The 26,123-nt window shown below is 37.0% G+C and overlaps 1 protein-coding gene across 8 annotated transcripts in view; it reads right to left on the bottom strand.

Annotated features, from left to right (window-relative positions):
* The window catches only part of MED13L (mediator complex subunit 13L), a 211,102-nt gene that overhangs the window by 70,613 nt on the left and 114,366 nt on the right, over positions 1–26,123 (bottom strand). For all 8 annotated transcript variants that reach the window (XM_068654318.1, XM_068654312.1, XM_068654314.1 and 5 more), the window contains one exon: positions 22,567–22,650. In XM_068654318.1, the coding sequence (XP_068510419.1) occupies positions 22,567–22,650 (84 nt within the window). The remainder of the gene's footprint in view (positions 1–22,566; positions 22,651–26,123) is intronic.

Genomic DNA, 26,123 nt, shown 5'->3' with positions numbered 1-26,123 from the left:
GTCTTCTTTCATTAACTCTCCGATAAGAAACAGACTAAACTAAGCATATCCCTGGTAACACCGCCTTCCTCTCTGACAAAGCAGACAAAAAACAATTCCATTATAATGTCTCTCATGTCACTGAAGAAATTCCCTTTCTGAACTTGAAGCTACATAGGAGTAAAAGAATTAAAAACTGCTCTTAAAATAATTTTCTATAGCCCAGTAATTCCATCATGACTTTAAATAAAACTTTGAGAATACCCTAAGTTGGTGTGTAGCAGGAAAATCTATTTTATTCTGATATATTCCAAAATTACATCTCTTCACAGAGAATTGAGAACTGCCACTTACAATTAGTAACTTCATGTACTTCCTTAACTGTAGTAAGATGTTCCTTAACGGCAATAAATTGACAGAAGGGAAGAATAAAGGAAAATAATACAACTGCAGATTAAGATAAGATGCCATAGGCCAATCAGTTTACAGAAAGCACCTGATCAATGTTGAAAAAGTGTTGGAACTGTACATTGTACCGATGTAATGACTCAATGTTCACTTCTAATTACTGTGGGATTCCACAAGAATCAATTTTCCACTCAAGACAGAAAATACAAAATATAGGAATGAATGAATTTGAAAGATGTCTGCAAAACCAGAGGACTGCCAATTTAATGAGAGAAAGGGGAGACCTGAAGGGTGCTGTGGATGATGATACACTCAAGAGACCAGAGCAGGGGAAGGTATTTATGTTCTCATCATTGTAAGTTTTGGTCCAACCCACTCACACAGGCTTTATGATGGAACTTAGCCCAACTACATCTACATCTCTCTAGGAAATAAAGCTTATTCAGCTATTTCATAAAGCCCATAAAGAAAAAGAGCAGAACAGTTATGATGCTGAGAAAGGAGCAGATCTTGTGGCATCTCGATCACCTGAGTGAAGCCCAACCCACCTCTAGTTTTAAGTTATTAAATGCTATCTTCCTGCAACTACCAGCAACGCAATTCAATAGGAGTTCTCAATCTTCAAGTAACCACCCCCACCACCCCAAAATAAATAAATAAATGAATAAATGGAGAAAACCCAACACACACACCCCTCTCCCCTCCACCAAGCAGTGGAGCTAACAGGACATGAGTGATTTTGTGGCTCTTTGGCACTTGGCTGCTCTGTAAGGCTCTGAGGCCCTGCATTTCCTACACATCCCGTAGCCTTTCTCCATCTTTCAGATGCTGTCAGTTTAGTTAAGGCAGGCTTTCAGAGAAAATGTAAAGGCTTCTCTGGAATACAGAAGAATATCTCTGTCCTAAAATGAAGTTTAAAATTAACATTTGAAATGTTAGATTATTTGTTCCACTGGCCAATACTAAGTACATAACAAAAATTGTGAACATTTTCTGTTTAGACATGGAGCAACTTGCCGTGAGTATCGGTAATGAGACAATTTGTTTTGTCAGTGTGCATGCATTCTTCACAAATTTGTAACACTATGCAAAAAGCTGCACATTTGTATTTTACATAAATATAGCTCCCAACAAGTATCTGCTCAGAGGAAGAAACATTTCAATGATAAAAATGTAAATATATATTCGCAAATGTATTTCATATTCATACATGACAATTATTTTTGTCACACAAGCAGTCAGTTTCAAAATGAGACCCCGGTATGGAGAATTCTGGCTAATTCTGCTGCTGCTTCCTGCCAGCAGCAGTGCCGCAGGAGCTGGAGGGGTTGGCAGCTCTGCAGCGGCTTCCAACTGCCAAGAGAATGTGGTGCAGGCCCTTCTGCGAGAGGTTTCATGGATAAGGAGGGAGCATCATGCTCTTCTTACTTCAGACCTGGTGGAAGACTTTGTGTGATTAAGCAGAAGCTGTTTGTTATGGTACTCCTACTAAAGTCATAAAAAGAGTTAAGAAACGGATACAGCTTCTCTCATTCAAGATGTTTAGTCAGTTCCGATCCATTTTACTGATTTCTTCTTGGGGGATGGGGGGGGGGGGGGGCGGAAGAAACAGAAGAACCAAGGGAACAAATGCAATTGCTTATCTTAAGCTGAAAAGAGCATGGAACGCTTCGATATGATTTTCAGGTGTAAAAATATGAGTGGGACACAGCCAACACATCAAAGCATTTGCTGCTATGAAGAGGGAAGATCCAATCATCCCCGCTCCTCACAGACGTAATGATGCTGGCAATGGCCCTACCACAGATGAATCTACATAAGCAAAGCACTACCTTCTGCTAGCATGAATTATTTCTGTTCATAACTGCTTTAAGCCATTTTAATACAAATAATTCTTGTGAATGTAAGCTGTAGTAGGATAGGGCAGATTTGTTGGTTCATGTCTTCACAAACCAAGTAGAGGAAGACTTTCCAGTATTTGTAGCTGTTCAGTCACTATGGTCAACATTTAGAGGTAGGAATTCTGACATACACAGACTGAAAAAGGAAACATCTTTATCACAAATTCATATTTAGTGACAACTGGAAACAAGACATCCATACTTATCTATTAAAAACAGTCCATAAAAGTACCCATTTAATTATCATAGAGTATACGTGAACTGTAAGCATAAGGTCATCTAGGTGAAAAAACAAAACTGTAGCCAGCTGTGAAACACCATGACTTTCTGGGTTTGGGGAAGAGTAGAAGACTTATTGCAGTACAAAACTACTGGAGCAAGACGTGTAATGAAGGAAATGCCTGGTACTAGGAACACTGGCAGTGACTATAAAAACACCACCTTGCAGCAAGTAACAGCCAGCGTTGTAGCTAACTTCTGATGCCTTGGTAGGAAGTAATGTATAACCCTGTTTGGGTACAGCGTACACACTCCAGTTGTTGCCAAAGAATTAAACCATATGAAACTAATTACAAACTGGATTCCATACTGCTTTATTTTTTTCTTAAGCAAACAATGCCAAGATTCTTAAAGCACCTAAACGTCCCTCATGAGAACTTTGTAGTTAACTATGCTTTTCCTTGCAATTTGTTCTTCCATAACCTAACAAAGACTAATCACAAGTCGTGCAATGCTGATCCAAGCTACCCCGAAAATTTCCATTTCTAAACCTTTCTTCATAAAGCAGAAAGAATTTCAATTTTCCAGCAACCACAGCAATTCAAAAGAGCAGACAAGAAAATCAGTTCAGACAGAGGGCAAATTTTATTACATGCAAAAGTGTGAAAGAAATCTATATCTAAGAAAATTATTTAGAAACGAAACATGGTCTGGTTTTGTAAAAACTACGTAGATTTAGTACCAAGGCAAGACACTGCCATCAAATGGCTTTAGCAGGTTCTGTTTTCCTTGTGTTAGGATCAATTCATGAGCTGAGTATGAGAGAAGACTTCCTTCAGGGTTGAAAGGGTAATTTAGTTTCTATGGTCCATTAATTTCTTGGCTTCTTTCCCCAGTCTGCTCATTAGTGTGAAGTGCAGTGATGAGTTTCAGAACATGGAAGTTGAAACTGTATCTACAAAATTCCTTCGCACAATGATTGCAAAACATCTATCAGAATTAATAAAGCTTTGAAATTTCCTGGCCTAGAAGTCATACTGGTGGCCTGCATCAATAACCATATTTACCTTTAAGAACGATTCAAAGTCAGTTAATTGCATTATTCATGGCTTCTCACAGTTATTCATCAGCATTTAAGCCAACAGCCTCCAAACAAACTAGTTCTACTTCTGCTGTATGAGTAACAGATGGAGAAGATACATTACCCTCAATCACAAGGTTAAGCAGATAATTATGAAAAACACGAGCCTTCAATACTATCTGATCCCATTAAATGTTGCACGTGCAATAAGTAACACATAGCTGAGTTGAAGAACAAAGAATTATTTAGGTCACTTGTAGAAACTGGTTGCTCTACGATTCCTTTGTCAGAGCTCTGACAGCAACACTGCGCCGCAGGAACCATGCATGGCACCGTGGAGGCAAACACAAGCCCCAAGCCCCGTGTAAGTTGTAGACTCCTGGAGTTACTGCTCTGCAGTACCAGTAGCTAGGTTTAAACACTAACGTGTTTTGACCCTTTTTGTTCCAGAGAATGGGGTAGAAGATGATTACACTTCAATCTGGTACCCTTTTTACAACAACTGTGTATTACCTTTGTGTTCTGTAACACATAAGAAAGAACCATCCCTTCTTCTCATACAGAATTAAGTGGTCTTGGTCAAAAAATGCTAACAGCATAAAGGCATTAGGGGTGGTCAGAAAAAGATTTAGTAGATTACATTTCCTGCATTCCCACCCTGTATCTCATGGCACGGTCCTTCATTTTTTGTTTTTAAAACAGTGATAAAAAACAGTATAAACATGGGAAAATATTAATTCTTTTGTTAGAGTCCATATTCAATTTCAAAACTTTAAGTAGATTTGCAGCAGAAAATAACCTGAGTTAAAACATACACAGATGTTCAAAAAAAAGTTGAATCCAACCACTTTATGGGATTTGGCTTCACTGAAAACTCTTGACAAGTGAAAAAAAACTTCACTGTAATTCCTGCCATCCAAGATGACTGCAGCAGGACTCCCTGCAAGCCTTAACCCTTGTCAACTCACAGCACTCGGGTGGTTGCACCGCCTGCCATGCCACGCCACGCCAGTGGGAAGTTTCTGTTCCCTGCAGCGGAACAGAACTATGACTGTTTTTCTCCTTCGGGCAAGTATTCTATAACAAGCTCCTCCTGACAGAGGTGAGAAAAAAAAAAAAAAACACAGATATAACTTTCAACAAACGTACCTTTCCAGAACCAGGTGTTTGATCACTGAACTAAACCAACCAGCTCCAGCTATCGAGTGGTATTACTTCCCAGCGCTGGCTTCCACACAGAACGAGCTATTCAAGGCTAGAGAGGGCACTACAAAGTCAGCAGAGAATTCCTAGCCTACTTTGTCTTTTAGTTTTTAGTTTTACACGTATGGGTAAACTATTGCACAGATGATCCCAGCAAGTGTTACGCTACTGCTTGGAGGTGGTCAACGTACCACCTCTTACGGAGGTCACTACAAGAAGTGCAGGTGTGGGTTTTTTATTTATTCATTTGTATCTTGATTCAGCTGCTTCTTTTATTTATTTTTTTTTTTTTTTGTCATTTCAGACTGAGACAGTAAGATGGTTGCTGCATTTTAATTGATTAGCCTTGCAGAATGGGATTTGGCAAATGAAAAAGTAATAGTGCAGTATACCTGCTTTTGAAGATGCAGACATAAAATAGGAACTCTGCATGAGAAGAACTTAGTTCATGGGAAAGAAATCAGACCACCTGCATTCCTTTCTTACTTTCTACAACAAATATTCTCCCAATATTAAAATGATCTGGGTGGAACAGCTCAGCTAACATTTTTCTACCATTAGGAAATGTTTTCATAATGCTACTGCTGAAAGGCAATGTTTTATCGGGAAGACATTTGAAATGAGCCTAAAAAAAAAAAGTTGCAATCCACTATGAAGCCTACGACGGATCAAGTTGCAAACAAGAAAAATCTAAATATTAAATTATAAATCACCTGGCCACAGCACTCAAAACTAAAATTAGACTCCTAAAAGTATGATTACATTTTTGAAGTGTTTCTTGAAACACAAATTATACTGTGTGCATTTTGCCAACAAAACAATCCAATGAAATACCATTTTAATTAGAAAAACAGAAAGAATAAAATGATGATGAGGAAATCAAGATATTTTTAAACACACGTACAGGAATACACATCCACACACATTACTGATCTGAAATGATCACTTGTACCAAACCTAAAGGTTCACGTAGAGGGGTGGGGAAGGGAAGCAGATGCTTCCCACAGGTCCTGTGCACAAATACAGGCAAACACACAGTACGCTTCAGAACCTAATCTCACATTGGAGAAGATTCAAGATTTTGTAGGTTTATGACAAGTAGACAATAAATGAAGTTTTCACAAAAACGTGTGAATTCAAAGTATCTAGCAGAAGATACTGCAGCACGAGTAAACAAATCCTGGTTTTGTATGTGTTGCTACCTACAGAGGGGTTTTATTAATACATGTTCAGGATAGCTGGACTGCTTTGGAAACAGAAAGTCCAAAACTGATGTGCCAGTCTAGACTTGTCAGTGTACCAGACAATCTTATAGTCCAAACATAGCTAACATCTCCTTTAGGAAATAGCCCCCAAACTCAATTTAAAATGGAGATTTCAATTTCACATTCAGATCACAAAGCATCACTGGCAGCTACTCAGCTGGGAAAAGAATCTCTTTGAAGCCGTTCATGAGTTAGGAATGTAGAAATGAAGACTGTATCCTAATTCAGCCAGACAAGGAAGTAAGGACATAACTTTAAACAATCATGTGGTTACAATGGCTTCAGTGGAATGTGATACTTTGAAATTATGTGCAGCTCAAGTGTTTTTTTTAAGTAAGAACGTGAAGCAATCAAACTGCAGATGAAGGAGTCAGAATACTATTAAAACCAGCACGCATCAGGCAATATTTTTTACATGTTGTAATGTAACTGAAGTATTAAAGATGCATTTCATTATTTACCCTAGTTCACACACTTTTACCTTGTACAATACAAATGTGTGCCAAGTTTATGCTCACTGTGAGGAATTCCCCCCCCTCAGTTTGTGTTCCCTGACCACTGCTCTCATTAGTTTATTTCGCTTTCTGTTATTAACAAGACCTACATCACGATAAATCAATTGTATGCTAAATATTTTATTGGCAAGTAACTAATTTAAAGAAAAATATCTAACACTTATCTGGTTACGTGTTCCTTTATTCTATGATTCTGAATATTTTAGAACAGATTTTTTTTAAATTAAGTTACAGGCAGACTAGTGCATTAGGTCTATGGTTGGGGTTTTCCAGCAGTGACATGTGCAAGCATGATTTAATTCCTCAAACACCTTTATATGACTTGATAAGTAACCCCAGTGGAACTGTTCACATGCAAAATCAAATAATTGTGAAGTGTTTACCACATCTTGATCTTTAAGTGATGTTGTTTGGCTTAGGAATTTTAAATTGATTGCAACTGCTGTTATTTAGTTTTTTACAGAAAAAAAATCCATAGAAAAACATTCATAACATTCATATATTCAACTACAACACAGAGGAGCAGCTGTGTCTAAGCATTTCATTTTTCTTACTAAAAAAATACCTGAAAAATGTTTTCCCTAGGAAAATAGCTACAATAGGAATAGTGGCAAATAGGAACAAAAGGAATAGTGGCAATAGGTATCTGTCTATGGATGCATAGCAAGTCGTAACGTGTGTGTATATGCTGGAATGGTCTCACAAGCAGTGGCTAGGCATCAGTTTTTGGTCCCATTTCTGCAGTGCATTTTAAACTAATAAACAAGCAAAGCAAAAGTCCAAGGGGTTGCTAAGAAAGCTAATCACATACAGCTGTGTCATCTGTATTAAGGCAGAAGTTTAATTTGATCAGTCCCATTTTCTGGGACATAGAAGGAGCCGTCCAGTAGCTAGAAGAGCCATTAGCATAGGAAATCCCTTCTACTTCATGGACAATGCAGATAAAAGCTTCTCACCAAGGGTCAGCTTTGCACAGTCAGCAAAAAGCAAAGTAAAAACAGCTTTCCACTCCCACTTCTCCAGGGAAGGCTGAATATTAGGCTATTAGGTACTCAGATACATTATTTTATAGCTAGCAAAGCCCTTGGGTAATAAAGAATGAGTGCGACTGCCACAGGCAGCTTTACAGGAAATTGTGTGAAACAATGACAGATGCTCCAGAATTGTTTCAAAACAAAGACAGCCATGAAGAGCACTGTATCAGCTGAGGGTTTGGGTTTTGTTTTCTTCTTAGCTCAGACTACATGCTCTAGTACACTGATGGAAACACGCATAAAAATTGCATTTTAAATTAGGCACATATGCGCATACACAACCATATGAATGCAAAGTTAAATGATTCTGCCAATAATTAAAGATGCTAATAAATATTTATTTATATCGCCATCCTCAAGAACAGCAGAAGACCTTTCCTCACGTGACATGAATCGTTTGAGAAGCTGACTACGAAAGAAAGCCAACAGGAGTAAGTGACAGAATTAAAGTCTTTACAGCACTCCCTTTTGGAAAAACACCCAGGTATTTAAAATACTAAACCTCATAAAACCTTGGCTGGATTAGTATTCTTCACTCACTTCTGAACAGGGGACTTACACCACCTACTAACTTTGGAGGAAGGTTTTTAAAAGATTTACAGAATTGCTTTAAGACAGAAGATGATAACACCGGGCAGAATCTTAACCCATTTTTGCCTAACTCCTGCTGAAAGGAACATGAAATAGGAGCCTAAACAAGTCTGAAGGCCCTACAAGTGGCTACCTGTGCATTAAATCACAGAAATGCAATTAACTGCCCCCCAAAACAAGTTTCTCAAGGTTTTTAACTGAAAGGAAAAAATATCTTACAGACTTAGGACCAGGAAAAAAAGAACTGAGTCTTTCGCACAGTTCAGCTGTGATCTGCTTACTGTTGGCAGGATGACGACTTCTTATTTCGCAGTGCCATCTGACTGTTTAATAAATCAGGCTGACCTGCTCTGATCTTCTAGTTGTTCCATGTGTCGAAGCAGCCACATCTTTTTCTCACTTAATATATGTTTACATTTCCAGTGTACTATTTCCTATAAAATGCTTTAATCTGTTTATTTGCTTTAATATGCTACCTATGCAGTACGTAAAAATTAATTTGACTGGCATTTATAGAGACTTTTATAAGCAGTAATAATATTTAAAAGTTTAACAGTAAAATCATGTCAATAAAATTAAGTTCATATTTTCTGAAACAAAGTACTGGAACTTCAGTAAGGTACACATCTGCAAAGAGCACCGACAGGTGAAATTCCTGCAGCACTGCAAACTGTCTAAGCATTTGGCTTCAGTTGCGATTCCAACTGTTCATTAAGATTTAGTGAAAACCCTGCTATTTTAAAAAGAATTTAGTCAGGAGTATTTCTTCAAATGATCAACTTCTTCATAGAAAATGTAATGCTTAATCCTCTAAAACACATCTGAAATGTTTGAACTGTGTAGCAACTATACCTCGAAACTCTTAATCGGACAAAGTGAAGAATGCACTACTCATTTAAAGAAATAATGTTTTTAAAAAGGTGATGGAAACCAACTTTTCTTAGGTTCAACATCCTCAGTTTTGCATCAGGGAAATTGTACACTCAGCTGTATTAGAGAAATCAGCAACAAGACAGGGAGGGAGGGAGCACAACTCCTAGCAGCCATCTCTGCTGTCAGAAAGAATTCTGAAAGTCTAAGGTAAAGCAACACTACTTTTAAATTTCTGTTGCTGTTGATTGCACCACACCATAAATAGATTCTAAAATAAGTATCAGGGGTTGGTGAAGAGTTTATTGGTCCATCTGTTCTCCAGGAATGTTGGATTTTTTTTCTCTAGTGCTGTATAAATGACAAAGCTGCTGTGTATGAAGCTGTTCTTAAAAACAGATACATAAATCAAGAGTACTTTCACAAAAAAACATGTCACTAAAAGTCAGTCCGGTCTCAAAACAGCGGTTTACAGTTTTCAACTTAAAAAAATCACTGAACTAACACTCTTATTGCCACATCTGTTATGACAACATATTGTGAAAGGGCTGACTAGTTTATTTTCAACTCAAAGTAAATAATCTTCTGTCACAGAAAACAGTCACTCAACATTTGAAACTTTTTTTTTTTTATATATTCTTGTACTAGTCACTTACATCCAAAATACATCTTTAGAGATCATAAATACTACATAAAGGGAAAACGAGAATACAACTGAGATTACCAGCATGTGACACCATTGTGAACGTTCACGTTTTTGCAAGAATGAAAAGATACATCTTAAGAAAGATGAAGTACAACAGAAAATCCTGCTATACTGCACACTTTAATACATATTATGAACATTCACCATACTAGAAAAGATAAATTTAGTCCCATTAATTGTATTAGTATTATCTCCTGTAAAGAAAAGCAATAGTGATGCATGGGGCGGGGATAATTAAGTCCATTGGCTAGTGGAATTTCAATCAACTGCTTTAAAATATTTAACTCCTTCATTCACAATAACCTTTTTCTATCCTAAACTCCATCAGTAATACTTCTGTTGATTTTTTTTTTTTTTATAGCTCCTTTAGTTCTTTCATTTATACAAACCATAGCTACTTGAGTACCTCTCCTGAGGTCACTTAGGTTCCTGTGATTTCCCCACTGTATTGAGGCACACTCCTTGACTTAACTTTCCATATAAAAGAAATGTCACAATTATTTGGGCTAAATAATGAGAATTACAAGAATCCCTATAAAATGAGGAAGAGAAAAAAATAACATTCTGCTACTGCTAGGATACCAAAAAATGTGAAAAAACAGAACTCAAGGCAAAGAATTACAGAACACCTTCACCAGCATTACTGGCAGGATGAGAAAACTCACAAATGAAATTCATTAGAAAATCAAAGTAAAGGTGCAGGAGTGGAAAATACAACACACACGTTCTTCCTAAGGGATTCTGGTTTTGAGCAAGATATTGCTGGCCAGGAAAGAGCTTACCAGATCTATAGTAAACATTTTTACAGAGATGCATCAGTTTAAAAATAACAAAAAAATCCTAATCAAACAAAATAAAATACAACAATGCTCAGAATTCAAATATGTATAAAAAACAAACAGAAGATATCATTGCAACAGCCTATAAACCCATGAAAAACAGCAATTGCCCGTTAAACACGTATTAACAGGTTTATTTCTGAATCTCCTTAACCTGAAGAAATGACAGTAGAAGTAAGAAATGCACGAGGAGTTGATTTAAAAGGTAAGTATAGAATGGTACTCATATGGAAACCATACTTAAGTATGTACATTTAAGTACATAAAAGAGTCTTCATTGTGAAGGCAGTAACTAAAGGATTGAGACAAAAAAGGAAATAGTTACATCTTCTACTTAATGCTGGAAGTAGAAGACAAAGCTACACTAGTGTACCGGAACATTAAAATAAAAACAAGAAACAACTTTTTTCATTCATTGCATAGATGAACTATGGTATTAATTACCAACAAATATCTGCACATGCTAAAATTCTGTGTGGGTTCAAACTCAATTAAACAAACTCACATAAGAAAAATTCACCAACAGTTATTAAACACAAAAATATGTCAAGCTGTATTGCCAAAATCAGCAGGAAGCTGACCACGAATACAGAAAATCACTGTATTCTTGGCATGACCTTATACTTTTCCCTAAGCTGTTCCACTTCTGACCACTGCTGGAGACAATTTTTACATTAAGGGATTATTCAAGAAGTGTATCTGGGCATATTTAAGAAACTAAAAGCATATAATAGCAGACAGCTCCCTGAAACATCCACAGAGTCTATATTATGCTGCCTTTTATCTTACTTGGTTAAATGTCATTCCTGTCTCATGACTGTGCCGAAAGCAGACAAGATCTGAAACACTTCAGGCAACATCTCTGCTCCTTCTTAAATTAAATCTTTTTGTAGGAATCGGGTGGGACAGTAAATAATTCCACTACATCTTCCCGTGCTAGAGAACCATTCTTGAAAACATCAGGTCATAAGTATAGCTATGTGTTATAGTTGAAGCAAAACTGTGTATATGCATGGAGGTATGTTTTTACATGATCTGAAGACTAATAAAGAGATAATTCCATACATTAGACATCCAATTCCATCAATTAGACTGTCAGATCCCTCAGCAAGAAGGAATACATTTTAATGTTCTTCCTTCAGATCTCTATCACCCTCAATGGGCATTCTTTCTAGTCAACAGATGGAAATTATAAAATTAAATGCACTGATACCATCGTACTTGCAGTTCCTCTACTAATTAACAGTTGGTACCAAGAAGAGATTAAAGAGTTGAGAGCCCTCAAAGTAATTTTTAAAGCTTGGTTTATTTAAAATAAAAGGAAAAAACACCAAACAGACAAAAAATCTCAGGGAATGTCTCCAGGAATGCCTGCTCCCCACCAACAGGGAAGAGGAAATTTTAAAATCAAATGTCACCATGACATTCTGACTGATAAAACAGAAAATCAAGGGAGGACAACTGTTTTCCATGCAAGTTTCAATTTGTACCTAAATATTGTGGTATTATTGGTTTGTCTGTCTAGTTATGTGGAACTTAAAGATGACAATTGTTACAGAATATAGCTTAATTAACCAAACTGCTTCTCAGTCCAAACCTGAACTGGTTCTCAGAAATCCACAGAGAACTTGAACCATGAGCCAAGAAGAAGAGGTGGGGAAGGATGGGGAAGCTGATTCTGCAGGCAGAAAACCTCTTGAAAGCCAGATGCTGAAGAGGTTCACTGAGACATTACTAAATCCAACGATGCATGAGGATGACTGGTTTTCTTACAAATTTCCGAGGATCAAAAGGCATTGCCACATGAGTGATGTGAGATTAGAGTGTCTTTTATCTGTAACTCCCTGCATAGATGAACTCTGACGAAAATACCAACTGAAATAATTTCACACAAGTACAGTTTTAGGATTTAGAGTGCCTTTTCCCTACCTAGTGTAAACGCTTTGTAAAAGACAAAAGCTATTCCAAAAGTAGTACTTTAAATCCTGAAAAACAGCATCCAAATCCAAGTGTTATAATGACAGAGCTGCAGAGGAACAATTATAACAAAGCAGTTTGGACCACACATTACCACAGATGCAAGCCACGACTGGATCCCCTGCTGGAACAACAGAAGGTGAGGTCAGTAGATGGCAGTATGAAGCATCTTATTGGTAAAGAGATCAGTTTGTCAATACTCGAAGAAATGAGCTCTTTGCTGGCTACCTTTGCCAGCAAAAAGAGATTTTCTCCTTAGTGGTTTCTCTTTCTCAGCTTTAGTATCAGGGTGAAGTCCAGTAAGACTAAATGCAGTCTGTATTTAGTATGGGTATTTTTATGAGCACTGATTTTCAGGAAAGAAAAACAAACATAGCATCTGTTGTGACTGACAGTGAAAAAGACGACTGCCTACACTTTAAGTCAGAAGCAAGAATGCCATGCAGGTGGATAAGTCCAACCTGAAGTAAAAGTCAGCTGGGATTCAAACACAGCAATGAGCTCCACTTTTCTTTTCAGAAAATTTATCCACCCCTTGCTCACTTACAAAGTTGAGAAATTCTGGACAAGCATTTGCACTCAGAACATACAAAGTCACTTCTCTGCCAATCTAAGAGCACTTGAAAATTGCCCAGCATTTATGATTGAGAAATGACCTGCTCCATGCATGCTTTCTTCATCTTGCCTCAGACTTAGACCACATCTTACTTGTCTGAAGTTCAGACTGAAGGAACAAGGTGTACAGTACAAACTCCAAACAGGACAGGAAGATTTTCCTGGTGAAAGGACCCACTAAATTCTCAAAAGGATGGAAAAGGTGACACTCAGCAAGCACTAGTTCTGTACTTTCAACAAGGACCTGGAGAAGTACACGAAGACTTATTTTGCTTTACTCCCTTATCAAGAAAGTTGCAGCTAACAGAGTTCATTAATGCTGATATACTTGAAGATATATCTTCTCTAATTACTGTACATCAGCAGATGGGTCCTATGCAGTGTTCATTTCAGTCATAAGGATGGCCTACAGCTCACTTGTTCATTATTAAAAGGAAGAATAGAGTTTTATTTATATTACTAGTCCTACACAGAAGAACTACATAGCTTTATTTATATTATTTATGACAGTGTTCATTTAAGTTCCCTATCCTCTAAACCAGCAGTAAATTAAAACTAAAGACGAGCTATTTTGAATGTGTTTTATTATCTTGAATCTGAAAGCTTAATAAGCCAAAACATTAAAGGGATTCTGAAGACAGTGTAATTCAGCTTTCTCTTCTTTATGTATGTTTCCAGCAAATTATTAAAAAAAAGGCATTTCCATAAACTTTTTTTTTTTTTTTTGATATAACGTCATTCACAGAATAGACTATTTATATCACATCTCCCAGTGACCTCCTGAACAAGCAACCTGACTGCACAATGTCTGACTAATGGTGCGGTATTGCACGAAGATGCCATTGTGCAGTATTTTAAAATGCTTGTTTCTACGGACTACAGAGATGTGCAGAATACTGTGCTGGTATACTACCTGCTACAGCTCACATTCAGGAGAGATCCTGGAAGGTATGATCAGGAAATCAGGCTGGGAAAGAAAGACTTCGGGGAAGAAGGTGAGAGAGGAGCCTGAAATTGTGATTGCAACCAGTTAAAACAAACAAGCAAAATGTCATGAGTGCCTGGAGATGTGCAGAAAAGATTACCAATGAATTAAAAGGGAAAAAACCATCAGACCCACTGCAGTTGAAATAGCCTACGTCTTCAGAAATTAAAGGTTAGCAGAAAAACATCTAGGTGAACGTAAGTCTCAGAAAACACTTTCAGTATAAATAACCTAGATAATCTTGAAAGAACTTGGTTTCCAAAGGGAGTTTAGTTAATTTTAAAGAGGCATAAAAATGTCAGAAGGATAAATGAAAAAGGTATTATTGTTGACTAAAATAATTCAATGGAATTTCTTTATTTGAATTTTTTTCCTGTTTGTGAAGAGACTGAACAATTTTTTGGCTTTAGGCACCAATTTGATTTGGGAACACAAAGAGTATATTTCACTTCTGAATTGGACTCAAAACAAATCCTATACAGTGCCACTGCTTTCCCAGAACTTAAAAGACCACCTGCTGCCTACAAGGATTATAAATCAGTTTAAGCACAAAATACAGCTTGATTTTTCAGAAGTTCAAGAAAGCCGATACCTCTTCTGTTTGTGAAAGATCTTGGAATACAGTAAGCAGAGCTGTAGCTGTAACTACAATTATAGTTGCAACAGAATAAGTATTCAAAACTAAGGCCCTCTAAATATCTACAAAAGCCCTTAAGTCAATTCATTACTGATACAGTAAGTGACAACACTTGTGTTTGGCAGACAGTACAACTGGGAGTCCTGACAAATCTAATTAACAGCACATCAGGGGCACTTAGTTTATCCTTTATATACAGTGCCAATAGCGAGTGTATAATGAGAAAAGAAGCTTACACATTAGTGGGACTTCACTAATTGGTCACCAAGTCCTGATTAAGCCAGGCTTCATATATAATTATTGAAGTTCAAAACAGTTAAGCTACTAAATAATTTCTAAACTAGATAAGTATAAATGACTAATAAGATGACGACAATGGAAATACATAACCATGCTTTCCTTGAATTACTTGCTACTTTTATAGCCCTAGTCCAAAACATGTCAACCCTTTAAATAATTATCTTTTAAAAATTGGCAAGTGTGAAAAATAGTGTTTCAATTACATTAAATAATGTAAACATTTGGAGTACATGTAGGCATTCCAGTAACCTTATATGTGCACATATTTGTATACAAAATAAATGTTGCCTGCAAATAAGTACCAGAAGAGAAAGTTTTGCAAAATGCAGCAATTAGAGATGAGAAGAATAGTTTTATATAACTTTGTTTACATTCATCACACCAGTAAAATGATCTTGTATCTATAAAATTCTAGAGAAAACTGATTTGCATTTTATCTACCGGTGTATTTCACCATATACCCCAAAATGGTCAAACTGGTGACCTAAACAGTACAATTAGATACCCGTGAAAAAACATACCTCCTGCATATCCTGGTTTTCTCAAAATCCTATACAGAAACAGTAGTTATAAACATATGATGAAAATGCATGGATTCAGAGTAGTCCAGAGGAGAAAAAAAAAATCTAGAGTTTCAGGCACCTCACCAAAAAAAGATCTGTGAAAGCTCCATGATACTCAGTGACAGCACCTTGAATATTTCAGCTGCCTCAAGTACAGAATAGGAAGAAAGGCTATCTTTAGAGGCCAGAGGGTGTATTTCCTTCCCAAGGCAGAAAGGGGTAAGAATTCTGCTAACATTTCATTTTGAACGGGTACAGGTCTGTCAGCAGTGCCTTGCTTCCTTGCTGGAAACTCCTCAGAAGCCAAAGAGGAGATTACAAACGTTCTTTTCCAAGGCTCCTGAATGCCAGGATGCCACCCTCTGCCTCAAAGCCTCCTGCCTCGCACCAAGCTGCCCATATTTTAGAATTGCTCCATGAATTCAGGGACCCACATCTTATATTGTCTCTGCCAGAGATAGGCAGTCACTCCAAAACTTAAAGTGCACTCCAAAACATAGTGCAAATGCCACAATAAATTTCATTTGGCAAGCAAGCAACAGTCTCATTTTGAGATAACGCTGCATCCACACAAAGAAGCAACTGCAATAATATAAACCCTACTATCAAGACAAGAGTAGACTTGCAAAGATGGAATTTCAAACTCATGTCTATCAGCAAAATGCAAAATATCGCAGAACTGAGCAACAAACGGCACACTTATCAACATCCCTTACATTTTATCTTGGCTGCCTGGCTCAGTTCCATATTTTCAGCAAACAACTGTGTAAGACATTCTCCAGCATCATGAATTAGCTGAAGTGGATACAGGCAGCATACGAGAAGCACTGCTTCTATGACATCTTACCAGTGACCCCACGTTGGGAGTCTTTCTATTGTTCCCAGGACTTTATTTTGATTGGCAAGGGTCAACGAATCCGAGGAATAGGTGCCTGAGGTTGTTTTGCCACTGTTTTTTCCTGCTCTTACCCCAGGGGAGGAAGATGAAAAGGTTGGGTCATTATGAAGAAAGTACAGTGCTCAGCAATGATTGCTACAGGTACACAGCTCTAGATTCTTGTTTCATTTACTGAAGGCCAGCCATAAAACAATGTAGGTGGCTACATGCCAAAACACACAGCAGTGCAGAGATAATGCAAGCTGGGTAGTGTATTTAATACACTCAATGAAAATTTTACTGTATGTGCCGAGACAGTTCTTACTGCCTTTTGCAAAACATTGTTTTATTATTTTCATTATTAAATGAAAAGTATCAAGAGATTGAATAAAGAATACTACTAAATTTATAGCCTATCTAGGAATTACCTTGGTAATAAAACACATGAAGGCTTACAGTCCAAACCACTTTTTTCCTGCACAGTGTGCTAGCACCTTCAATCAAGTTTTACATGCAAGTTTCTTGAAATTTGACACAATCAAAGGTTACCAGTTGCATACATCCACAACAAATAACAGTAATTAGCAATTATTATTTGAATATAGTTTTTCCAAACTATCTTAATTATATCCTTAAGTATCCCTAATTAATTGCTTTACTGTCTATATAAAATATTTATTGTACATATAAATTGTTTGAATAATATACTCGAATGTAGTTTAAATATATTAAAATGTTTTAGAACATTATTAATATAAACATATTGATATAAGAGCTTTTGCTTAAAAATGCATGTGAAAACATGTACTTCACATTCTATTTTATATCTTATTCCTTCTACTAAAATATGAATGCAGACTGCATTCCCATGACTACATTACCCAATATTTCAGAGCAGGTACAAATGAAGTCAGCTTTAGTACACAAGGTTGCAATATAATTAAAAAACAAACAAACCACACAATATGAGCTTGGCATATGAATTTTGCTGAAACCGTAAGACCGAGAAAAAAAGATTACCACTACTTTTCAGAATTTAAACCTTGGAGGTACAAAAACATTTGTCTGGGAAGTAAGCCTGTTCTTGAACCAAAATAGAAAAGCCTACTTTTTCAAGGGTGGGAACAATTTTTGAAAAATATGCAGTATTTCTTACCACCCAGTAGTTCTATCTCATTAATTTGAGAAGTAAGCAATAATCATACCTGATTTAGAATTAAATCAGGTTGACTTTTATTTTCCTTCCTTGTCTTTTCCTCAGACATAACAGTGTTCATTGGCTATACCGTGAAGATGTATTACTGGAGTACCAGTATCTTCCAGAAATGCATACAATCACATTACTCAAATCTTTTCTTAACACTGTTAAAATACAAGTACATAAATAAGATTATAGAATTAAAACAGTTTAAATGGCTTGGTTTTGCCAAATTGAAGAAAGTAAAAAAACAACCTCCAGTTCTAATTGAAGCACTGTCATTGCACTGGAAGAAACAATACATGCACAATCAATCAATCATCATTTCTCAGCTGAGGAATTCAAATCCTATTAAAAATCTAACTAGATCAGTTAAACTTGTTTTACCATGCTCTTACTGAATTATGTCATCATTTAATGAATCACCTTGATACCATTTGCCAGAAGACATAATCTGGGCAACATCATGTGCCAGAACCGAGCCTCCGTATTAGATTCAGACAAGGTGCTCCAGCCTTAGACAAGCACCAGTTCCACTGGTTTCCAGTTCCTCCCAGCACAGCACTGCAGTTTTTTCTCCAGGGCTCACTAAAATTGATGTTTTCAGATGAAGACACTGACTGACAGGCATTCCTAGCATGGTGAAAAGAGAAAGCAGCTTGCAATGTTATTTGCAAGCAATGCTGAATGTCATCATTGGTATCACTGATCCAGTTATTTCTTGCTAAGTCCTATGACTACTCCTACAGAACTGAAGGCACTGAAAACTTCCAGGATCTCAAAGAGGAAGCTGTGCTTAAGGTGACTGCAAGTCTTCAGGTTTCAATGGCACTCGATAGCACCCCACTTTGATGTTTGCAAAGAGATGAATACAGCTATTGAGCAAAATGGATATGGATGTACTCTGAACTCCATTAAACTGGTACCAGGGAGTGTATTTATGAAGACACTGCCCATGAGCTCCTAATTTAGACAGTTTCATTCGTTTAGAGCATTCACACGAGGATGTCAAGCAGCTGTCTTACGGGACAGTAACAAACCAAAAACCTTCTCTGAAACTGAAATTAAAGAACTATTTTTCATTGCAGCCTAACTGTACTTCCACTCTTCTACCTGCACAGAGGGCAGCGTGGCTACCTAAACATCATCGCTTTCAGACTTCTCATCTCTTAAGGAGAAAAACAAATTTGACTTCAAAATACTTCACTGATATAACTTTTTTCCTCTTAATAAGAAAAACTAACAGACTTAAGGAAAAGGAGTTGACCCATCAGTTATTTAAGCAATTTAAAAATAGCTTCACTTATGTTAAGTTTTTCACACAATTCACTAAAAACTATTTTCTTGCTCAATTTTCTACTACACACCAAGAAAACAGATAATAAAATAACTAGTGAAGATCCTTGCATGAGGTGGTCATAGGATTATTTTTTTTTGTCAGTAACATATTAAAAAATTTATGGCAGTGTTTTCAGATCCCACAACCCCAATACAGTAATTGGGAAGTGATTGTGAATAGATACTGAAGATGAGTTTTCACCACACAGTGCAAAGAGCTATCAATTCCTTGTATCAGACAAATTCTGTAAATTACAAACATTATCTCCTTTAGGAAGTTGTGAAGATAAGTAAAGTTTAGTATTTTCCAGCAGTCACTTGGAAACATATTTAGACACATGCTGCTGTAGAACAGATAATAAAACATGTAGTATTATTTAGGAAGAGACACATAATATTAAATGATGCTGCCAACAAAAAGAGAGCTCAGGAAAGAAAACCCACAAGCACTACACTAAGTTTCCTGTCAAAAGCATCTGGTTCCCACTGTAAGCAAAACAATTGCACATGGATCTGTAACTCCCTCTGCTGTTCCCTTGCTTCTGAAAAGAGTGGAAAAACTCATCTTGCCTATTGGTTCTCATGCCTTCTCAGAGGGTCATCTGCTGTTCTTAGACCTCCTTTTCACATCTCAGGACTACGTAGGTCACGGCCACTGCCGTGCTCCACTTCATCTTTGATTCCGTTCTAAAATCACAGAACTCTTCACCATTCTGCTTTAATGCCATTCACGAAAATCACAAGCCCTGAATGATTACTCCTTGAATGATACTTCTTGAAAACCAGCTGTGTGAGTTTTGCTCTTTCCTTATGCCCCGCTCAAGACTTTTCAAGTATATTCCTGTAATAAAGTTAGGAACTCAGGCTGTTCAAAATCTGAGATGACTACCTTTGCCACGAGTATAAGAACAAATTACTGAACCAATTGTATTTCTTTGCCTGAATGACATTTGCTTGTTTTTTCCTCTATTCAAGAAGGGGAAAAAACGTTCATTCTATAAACATATATATAAACATATATATGCTTGTACATATATCTCTTCCCTCTTTCAAGGGCAATATTGCATTCATTTTCAACATAGACTACATGTTCTCAGAAACCAACTTAATTAATGTACATAGGTGTAACTTATTTCTAGTATTTCATATATTAACATAGGTTTAGCTACTGTGTTTTCACATACCACTTTTTTGTGGTCATGAAGGCATTATCCACAGTGCTAAAATACCTAGACACCTCCAGCTGGCCTCTGCTTCCTGCAACTGCTATTTATTCTATTATCTACTACAAGCTGCTGCTTAGAACCAAGGTTTCACAAATAATTTATATGGAACCAATGTGAATAAGTTAATTTGTATAAGATCACTTATTGTGCTGTACCGAGACCGAGTATAAGGAAAAAAGCACAAGAGATTAAATAAAGTCAGGAAAAATTACTCCCCAAAGCCTTCTGATATTTGCTGCTACTGTCTGAAATAGACTCTACTGCCAACCTCTGCAGTCTTTACTGCCATCTTTCAGTAAGATTAGCCAACTCCAATGATACAGATACTGCAGAAAAATCACCGATCTCGAATTAGGCCATAATTATATTGCTAAATAAATGCTCCTAAAAATGTTGTGTATCCATAGGATCTATAGTGACAGTTATTTCATGAAGAAAACAACAATCAGTATCTTCTTCAAATCAGGAGTCTACCCTTCAGCCCTAAAATTCTGTAGAGAAGTCCCTTTATATACAGTAATAATTCAAATACGGTTTATAAGTTCAATGTTAATTCATTTTTTGTACCACGTTCCAGAGAAGATATACTTATGTGCATATTGTTCATAAATTTACAAACAAATGTAATGATCCCCTACAGATCACCCAGCTTACAAATGATCTGGTATTTCACAGATGTAAATAAGACACAGAACCTGCGAGGTTACAAAATTCTGAAGTAATGATCCCGTCCACGCCAGTGCTGCTGCTGTTTGACAGACAGTCTACTGTATCAGATGCTTCAGTTTTCAGACTGACGCACACCAGGATTAAATATGAGATTCACAAATGCATTTAATTTGTTTTTATCAACTTCATTGCAGCCTTAGAGCGAACAACTTTTGCTGAAAAAAATTGTCTCCCTTTTCCAGGATCTAGTACCAAACCATTTCTGGTGCCACTTTAGGGAACTAATCTTCCAGAAAATTAAACTAGATATTGGTGCGATTAAAAAAAAAAAAAAAAAAAAAAAACAGAAAACATGAGGGGGGAGGGGTTACATACAGTCAGGACATATAAAGGCATGGATAAAACTGGGTATTTCAACAGCTTCTTGTCATTAGGACAAAAGGGAAATCACAAAGGTTATATATACACAGTGTAAGCCTACTAAGGTACAAAAAGCTTAAGTAGTGCAAAAGAGAATTTCACATGCTAAATTAATGCTTTCAGTTTTTAGAAAGACAAATTCATGTTTAATTACCACATTGTATCTTAAGAATAACTTCTGTTTAGATGTATCCAGTTAACACAAATTCTGTGACAGAACGAAGCCAATGGTTTGTAATACCTCACTGTAACAGCAGACATTTCTGTTGTAACATAATGCAGTGAGATAAAGAGATGAGAAGCATATGGTATGGCCTACAGAATGATCTCCACCTGTACCTATAGATGCCCTCAGACACGCTGTGACCAGCTACACTGGATGAAGAAGTTGCCACCCCACTTCATCTCCACTTGCTCATTACCTTCAAATCTCCCAGCATAACTGCATGTTTAGTCACTTCCTAACCCAGTTCTGTCAAAATGATTCCCGTTAGAAAATCTGTGTTTCAGCTTAACTCAGATTATTTTTGACAGAAGTTGTTTAGCGGATGACTATAAATGCAAGTACCAGAAGATCTGAGAACATTGTAACCTTTAGAACTAGGAGAGGAAATAGCAATGAGCAAGTGGAGACAGTTACCCCTTTCCAGGCTTCTGTAGCTGCAAGAGCAGCACATTAATCAGCCATAGAAGTCCAACTTGTCAGTCTGCCTCATCAATGAAAACTGTTTATCAAGGCTGGAAACTGTAAATAAAAGAAGTAAATCTATAAGTAAATCTATAGACTACTTATTTTACTGCTTAAAATTTCAGGTTGGGGTTAATCGTCCAGAAATTCAAAAAAATGTTTAAATAATTATCTGGAATGCTGTTTTACGAGTAAAAGACATGCTATGCAAAACCTATCGAGAAGTGTGACCTTTCTGTAAACTTAATGGGCAAATACTATCCTCACCTTCTTATCTCAATTTATCATCATTAACAGAACCAAAACTAATTATTTTCAGTGAATTATTGAGGTGAATAGTGATTGTGTTTTTCCTTGTTATATGAAAAAGGAAATGGAAAACTACCATCAGAAGGCAACAAATTATCAGTATGTGAAATACAACACTGACAGGAAAAGTACTTGCTACATAGATCACCTTACCTTTTATTAACAGGCTTCTCATCCTTGTCATAGGGTCTTATGAACCATTTTCCAATTCTCACGAAGTTTTTATCCATCAAGCACCTAGAAAATAATTACATCAACAATTAATAACTGCATCTTAAAATGTAATTAAAAGCAATCTTTGAAGACTGTCAATTTAAGAGATTAAACAGCTGATTTTCCATCATACTGAAATCAACTGTTACTTTTGGGTTCAGAGTTCCACGCAATTTCTCCACTTCCTGTTTTCCCACGAGTCACAGCACAACCACTGTCCAATCTCACCGATGCTGATCTCCACACACACATTCTGTCCCATCTTTAACAGAATCCCTTCCGCTCCATGCTACTCTTTTTGCTGAATGATCCATCGCTTTATTTTTCGAACCCCTCTTCCTGAACAAAGATGATTCATAACACATTTTCTACACTGATTTCACGATGAAGAATAATGTATTTTTGGTTTGCAAATGACATAATATAACTTCCTGTAATTCATATGCCATTGTTAGTTTACATTAACCAAAATTAACAAAGAACCATTTTTTATTCACACGATCCACAACATTATTTCAGATAACTTAGATAATTGCTCTTTTCTCTGTCAAAACGTTTCTTTAGCAAACACATTCCTATGTGACTGAATTCAGAACAACAAGTTGTCAGCTTTCTGTGATACTGTTAGAAGTGCACAAGTTCTTTACAGAAACAGCAGGTTCTAACAGGTTCTGTGGCTTTAAAGAGAGCAGTGAGAATCCAAAGCGATCGATAATCATTTTAGGCTGACAAGTTATGGAAGTGCTTGATGACTGCCTAAGTCCACCTGTACCTATCAATCACACTAGCAATATGCTAAAACAATTTAAATATGCTTTTGTACCTTATATTTGCAGTTGAACATACAACCTAAAGGGATCACATACAGAAATTTGTTAGAAAGGCTTCTTTTTCAGTAAGGTAAATATTATGGTTTGAAAATTTTGAAGAATTGGTTGTTGCCAGTGGTTCGTATTACAATATGTTTACAAATGGCAAGCATTACACAAGCTTTCCCTGCACATTTCATGTCTAAATATTATTTCATTCCTGGGATAGAAGAATTATAAATCTCCATTTACCAAAGTTTTTCAATCATTTATTTCTGTAGCAGTAGCTAGAGAATAACTAAAAAAATAATCATATGAAGTGTTCTGGGAAAGCACATTCTTCAAAACTGAGAAAAAACTGTATGACACATAATTTAAAACTAGCAAATCTAGTATAGATATATTGGAAACAGGCAACAGACAACGTAAGTACCAAAACATTCCGAATTCTTTGGTATAAATTTGGCAGGGTTTTCAAAAATTAAAACTAGGCTGAAGAAAACTCTAAGAGCAGCATTTCTCATTTAAAGCAAAAAGAATCCAGTTCAATTGAATATCCTAATATCTTTAACTGAATTGGGAAGCTAAACCAGGAGAGATCTGAAGACATGGATCTTGTGCTGACAGAAAAGAAAAGCGCTTCAGTAAGTGTTTCTCTAGGAAAGATTTGCTGTCTGAGAAAGTCTTTCACTGTCAGCACACTTTATAAAAACAAAGGAAGTCTGTAGTGCTTACATTAAATGCCTAAAGAAAATAACCTATACTAGCAAAAAAAATGTTATAAACTCCCTGCACATACACACACTTCAATGCCACATCATCATGTCTCAGGACAGCAGGTTTAACTGCCTCTAGCTAATAGTAATTTCCCAGCAAAGAGTCTTCATGTGTAGAGTTGGCCTTAAAAATCAGCCACCCCTTGCATGCTAAGCTAAGTCTCAGGTTATTCAAAGTATAATCCCCTATGAAAGGGGAAGCATGATTGCAGAAGCATGGATCTCAAAGGTTTGTCCAAGTGAACAACTAACGACAGCATTGCTTTTTTTTTTTTTTGTGCTACAGAAGTGTCCAGTAGTAACAATAGCAGGAACAGTAAGCAGTAATGATGAGTGTGAGTAAAAAAAAAAGATGCTGGTCATAAACCCCCAAATATACACTTAAAAGCAGTTATTTAATCATATGAAATAGAAACATAAAATACTTTGAACTCCTTGGCTCATTTCTTTAGTTAAGGCTGAGTTATATTTTCTTCATAAACAGTATAGCTGTTAAAGCATTTCACTGTCAGTTGACCTCTCATATTTCTGATTTTACTTTTCTAAGATAAAATGACCTGAGGTGGCTATACTAATGATTATAAAATAGTACAGTAATATTTTAACTATTATGTCCTCAGATCTTTTAACATTTTCTAAATGGCAAGCCACCAAGACACCAGGGAGAGCAGACAACATACCTCTGGTCTTCACTCAGTTATACTGAATTCAGGGGCAGGCTGAAGGGGACCAAAGTAGCCTGAAATGTTTCTTCGTACCCTGTCACAGCCAACATGGGCTTGATTGAGGGGACTCTTATTTTTATTTATTGCCATTTATCAGGAACTTCTGATCACTAATTTGGGTGCTAAGAAGAAAACAAGCTCCCCTCTCGTTCCTAGCCACAACTCTCCCCTTCGGCCCACAGAGGCCGACGCTCCGTAACAGGCCGAGCAACCCCGAGGAGCAACGGTGTTAACTGCTTGGAAAGCCCAAACCACACCACTGAGAAACCTATGTCTTAGTTGGACATAAGAGGTTTCAGAGACAGGAAAATCCTTCCCTTCAGTAACTGTAAAATCAACTAAAAAAATTATTTCAAGCTAAGGCCACAGCCCTGTCACTTCCTGATAAGATCAAAAAGAAGTTCAAGACTTCTTGTTGATTAATCAAGCTTTCCCTAAGCACAGGATAAAATGGGTCTTTAAGAAAGAGAGAACAGTATTTCACTATTTAATAAAGCCTGCACGCTTACTGCTGTTATTTTTAATGAAATGATTATGATGTTAAGATTTTGTATGGCAAAGAAAGCCGCCAAAAATGGGATAATTGTAAAATAAACTCAGCCTAAAATTGAGGTAGCTAATTTGATAGATATTTGGCAAACCACCATCCTCAGTCACCTTGCCAACTACTTCATTACGATTACAAACCAGAGGGCTTCCCACTGGCCTCCACTGCGGCTCCTCTGTAGCACGAGGCTAACGCGGGGTTTCACCTCAGGAGCAGGCCGCCATGTTCTGCCCGCAGCCACCACCAGCCCACAGCAAGGAACAGGGAACTTCATCTTCAACGGCAAGAGGCTGAGCCCAGGGCATGTGTCTGCTCAGCCCAGGGGACACCCAGTACCACTATGAACACCCAGCACCGTGTGCCAGCCCGCACAATTTCAAAAGCTACTGCTGAAAGAGAGCTTGAAGGTGTTCTGTCAGCTGTGACTGAGCAACTTCACTAGCTCTGCCAACTGTTTTCAGTACAGTTTGTAGTTGTGGCTGATGTTTGCTTTAGAAATTCTGCTTCACGAGCTTGAAGTGTTCCAATAAATAAGAATATCCACTAGGAGCCATGCTTTAAAAGCAAGTTGGCTGGGTACCACAGATAAATAAGCATGTGTAAAATGTATTTTTCACTTACACACTGCAAAGTGACTAAC

This window comes from Anas acuta, chromosome 17, assembly GCF_963932015.1.
Source record: "Anas acuta chromosome 17, bAnaAcu1.1, whole genome shotgun sequence".
Taxonomy (NCBI): Eukaryota; Metazoa; Chordata; class Aves; order Anseriformes; family Anatidae; genus Anas; species Anas acuta.
Note: the sequence above shows the minus strand (reverse complement) of the source record. Positions and strands in the feature narration are given on the sequence as shown.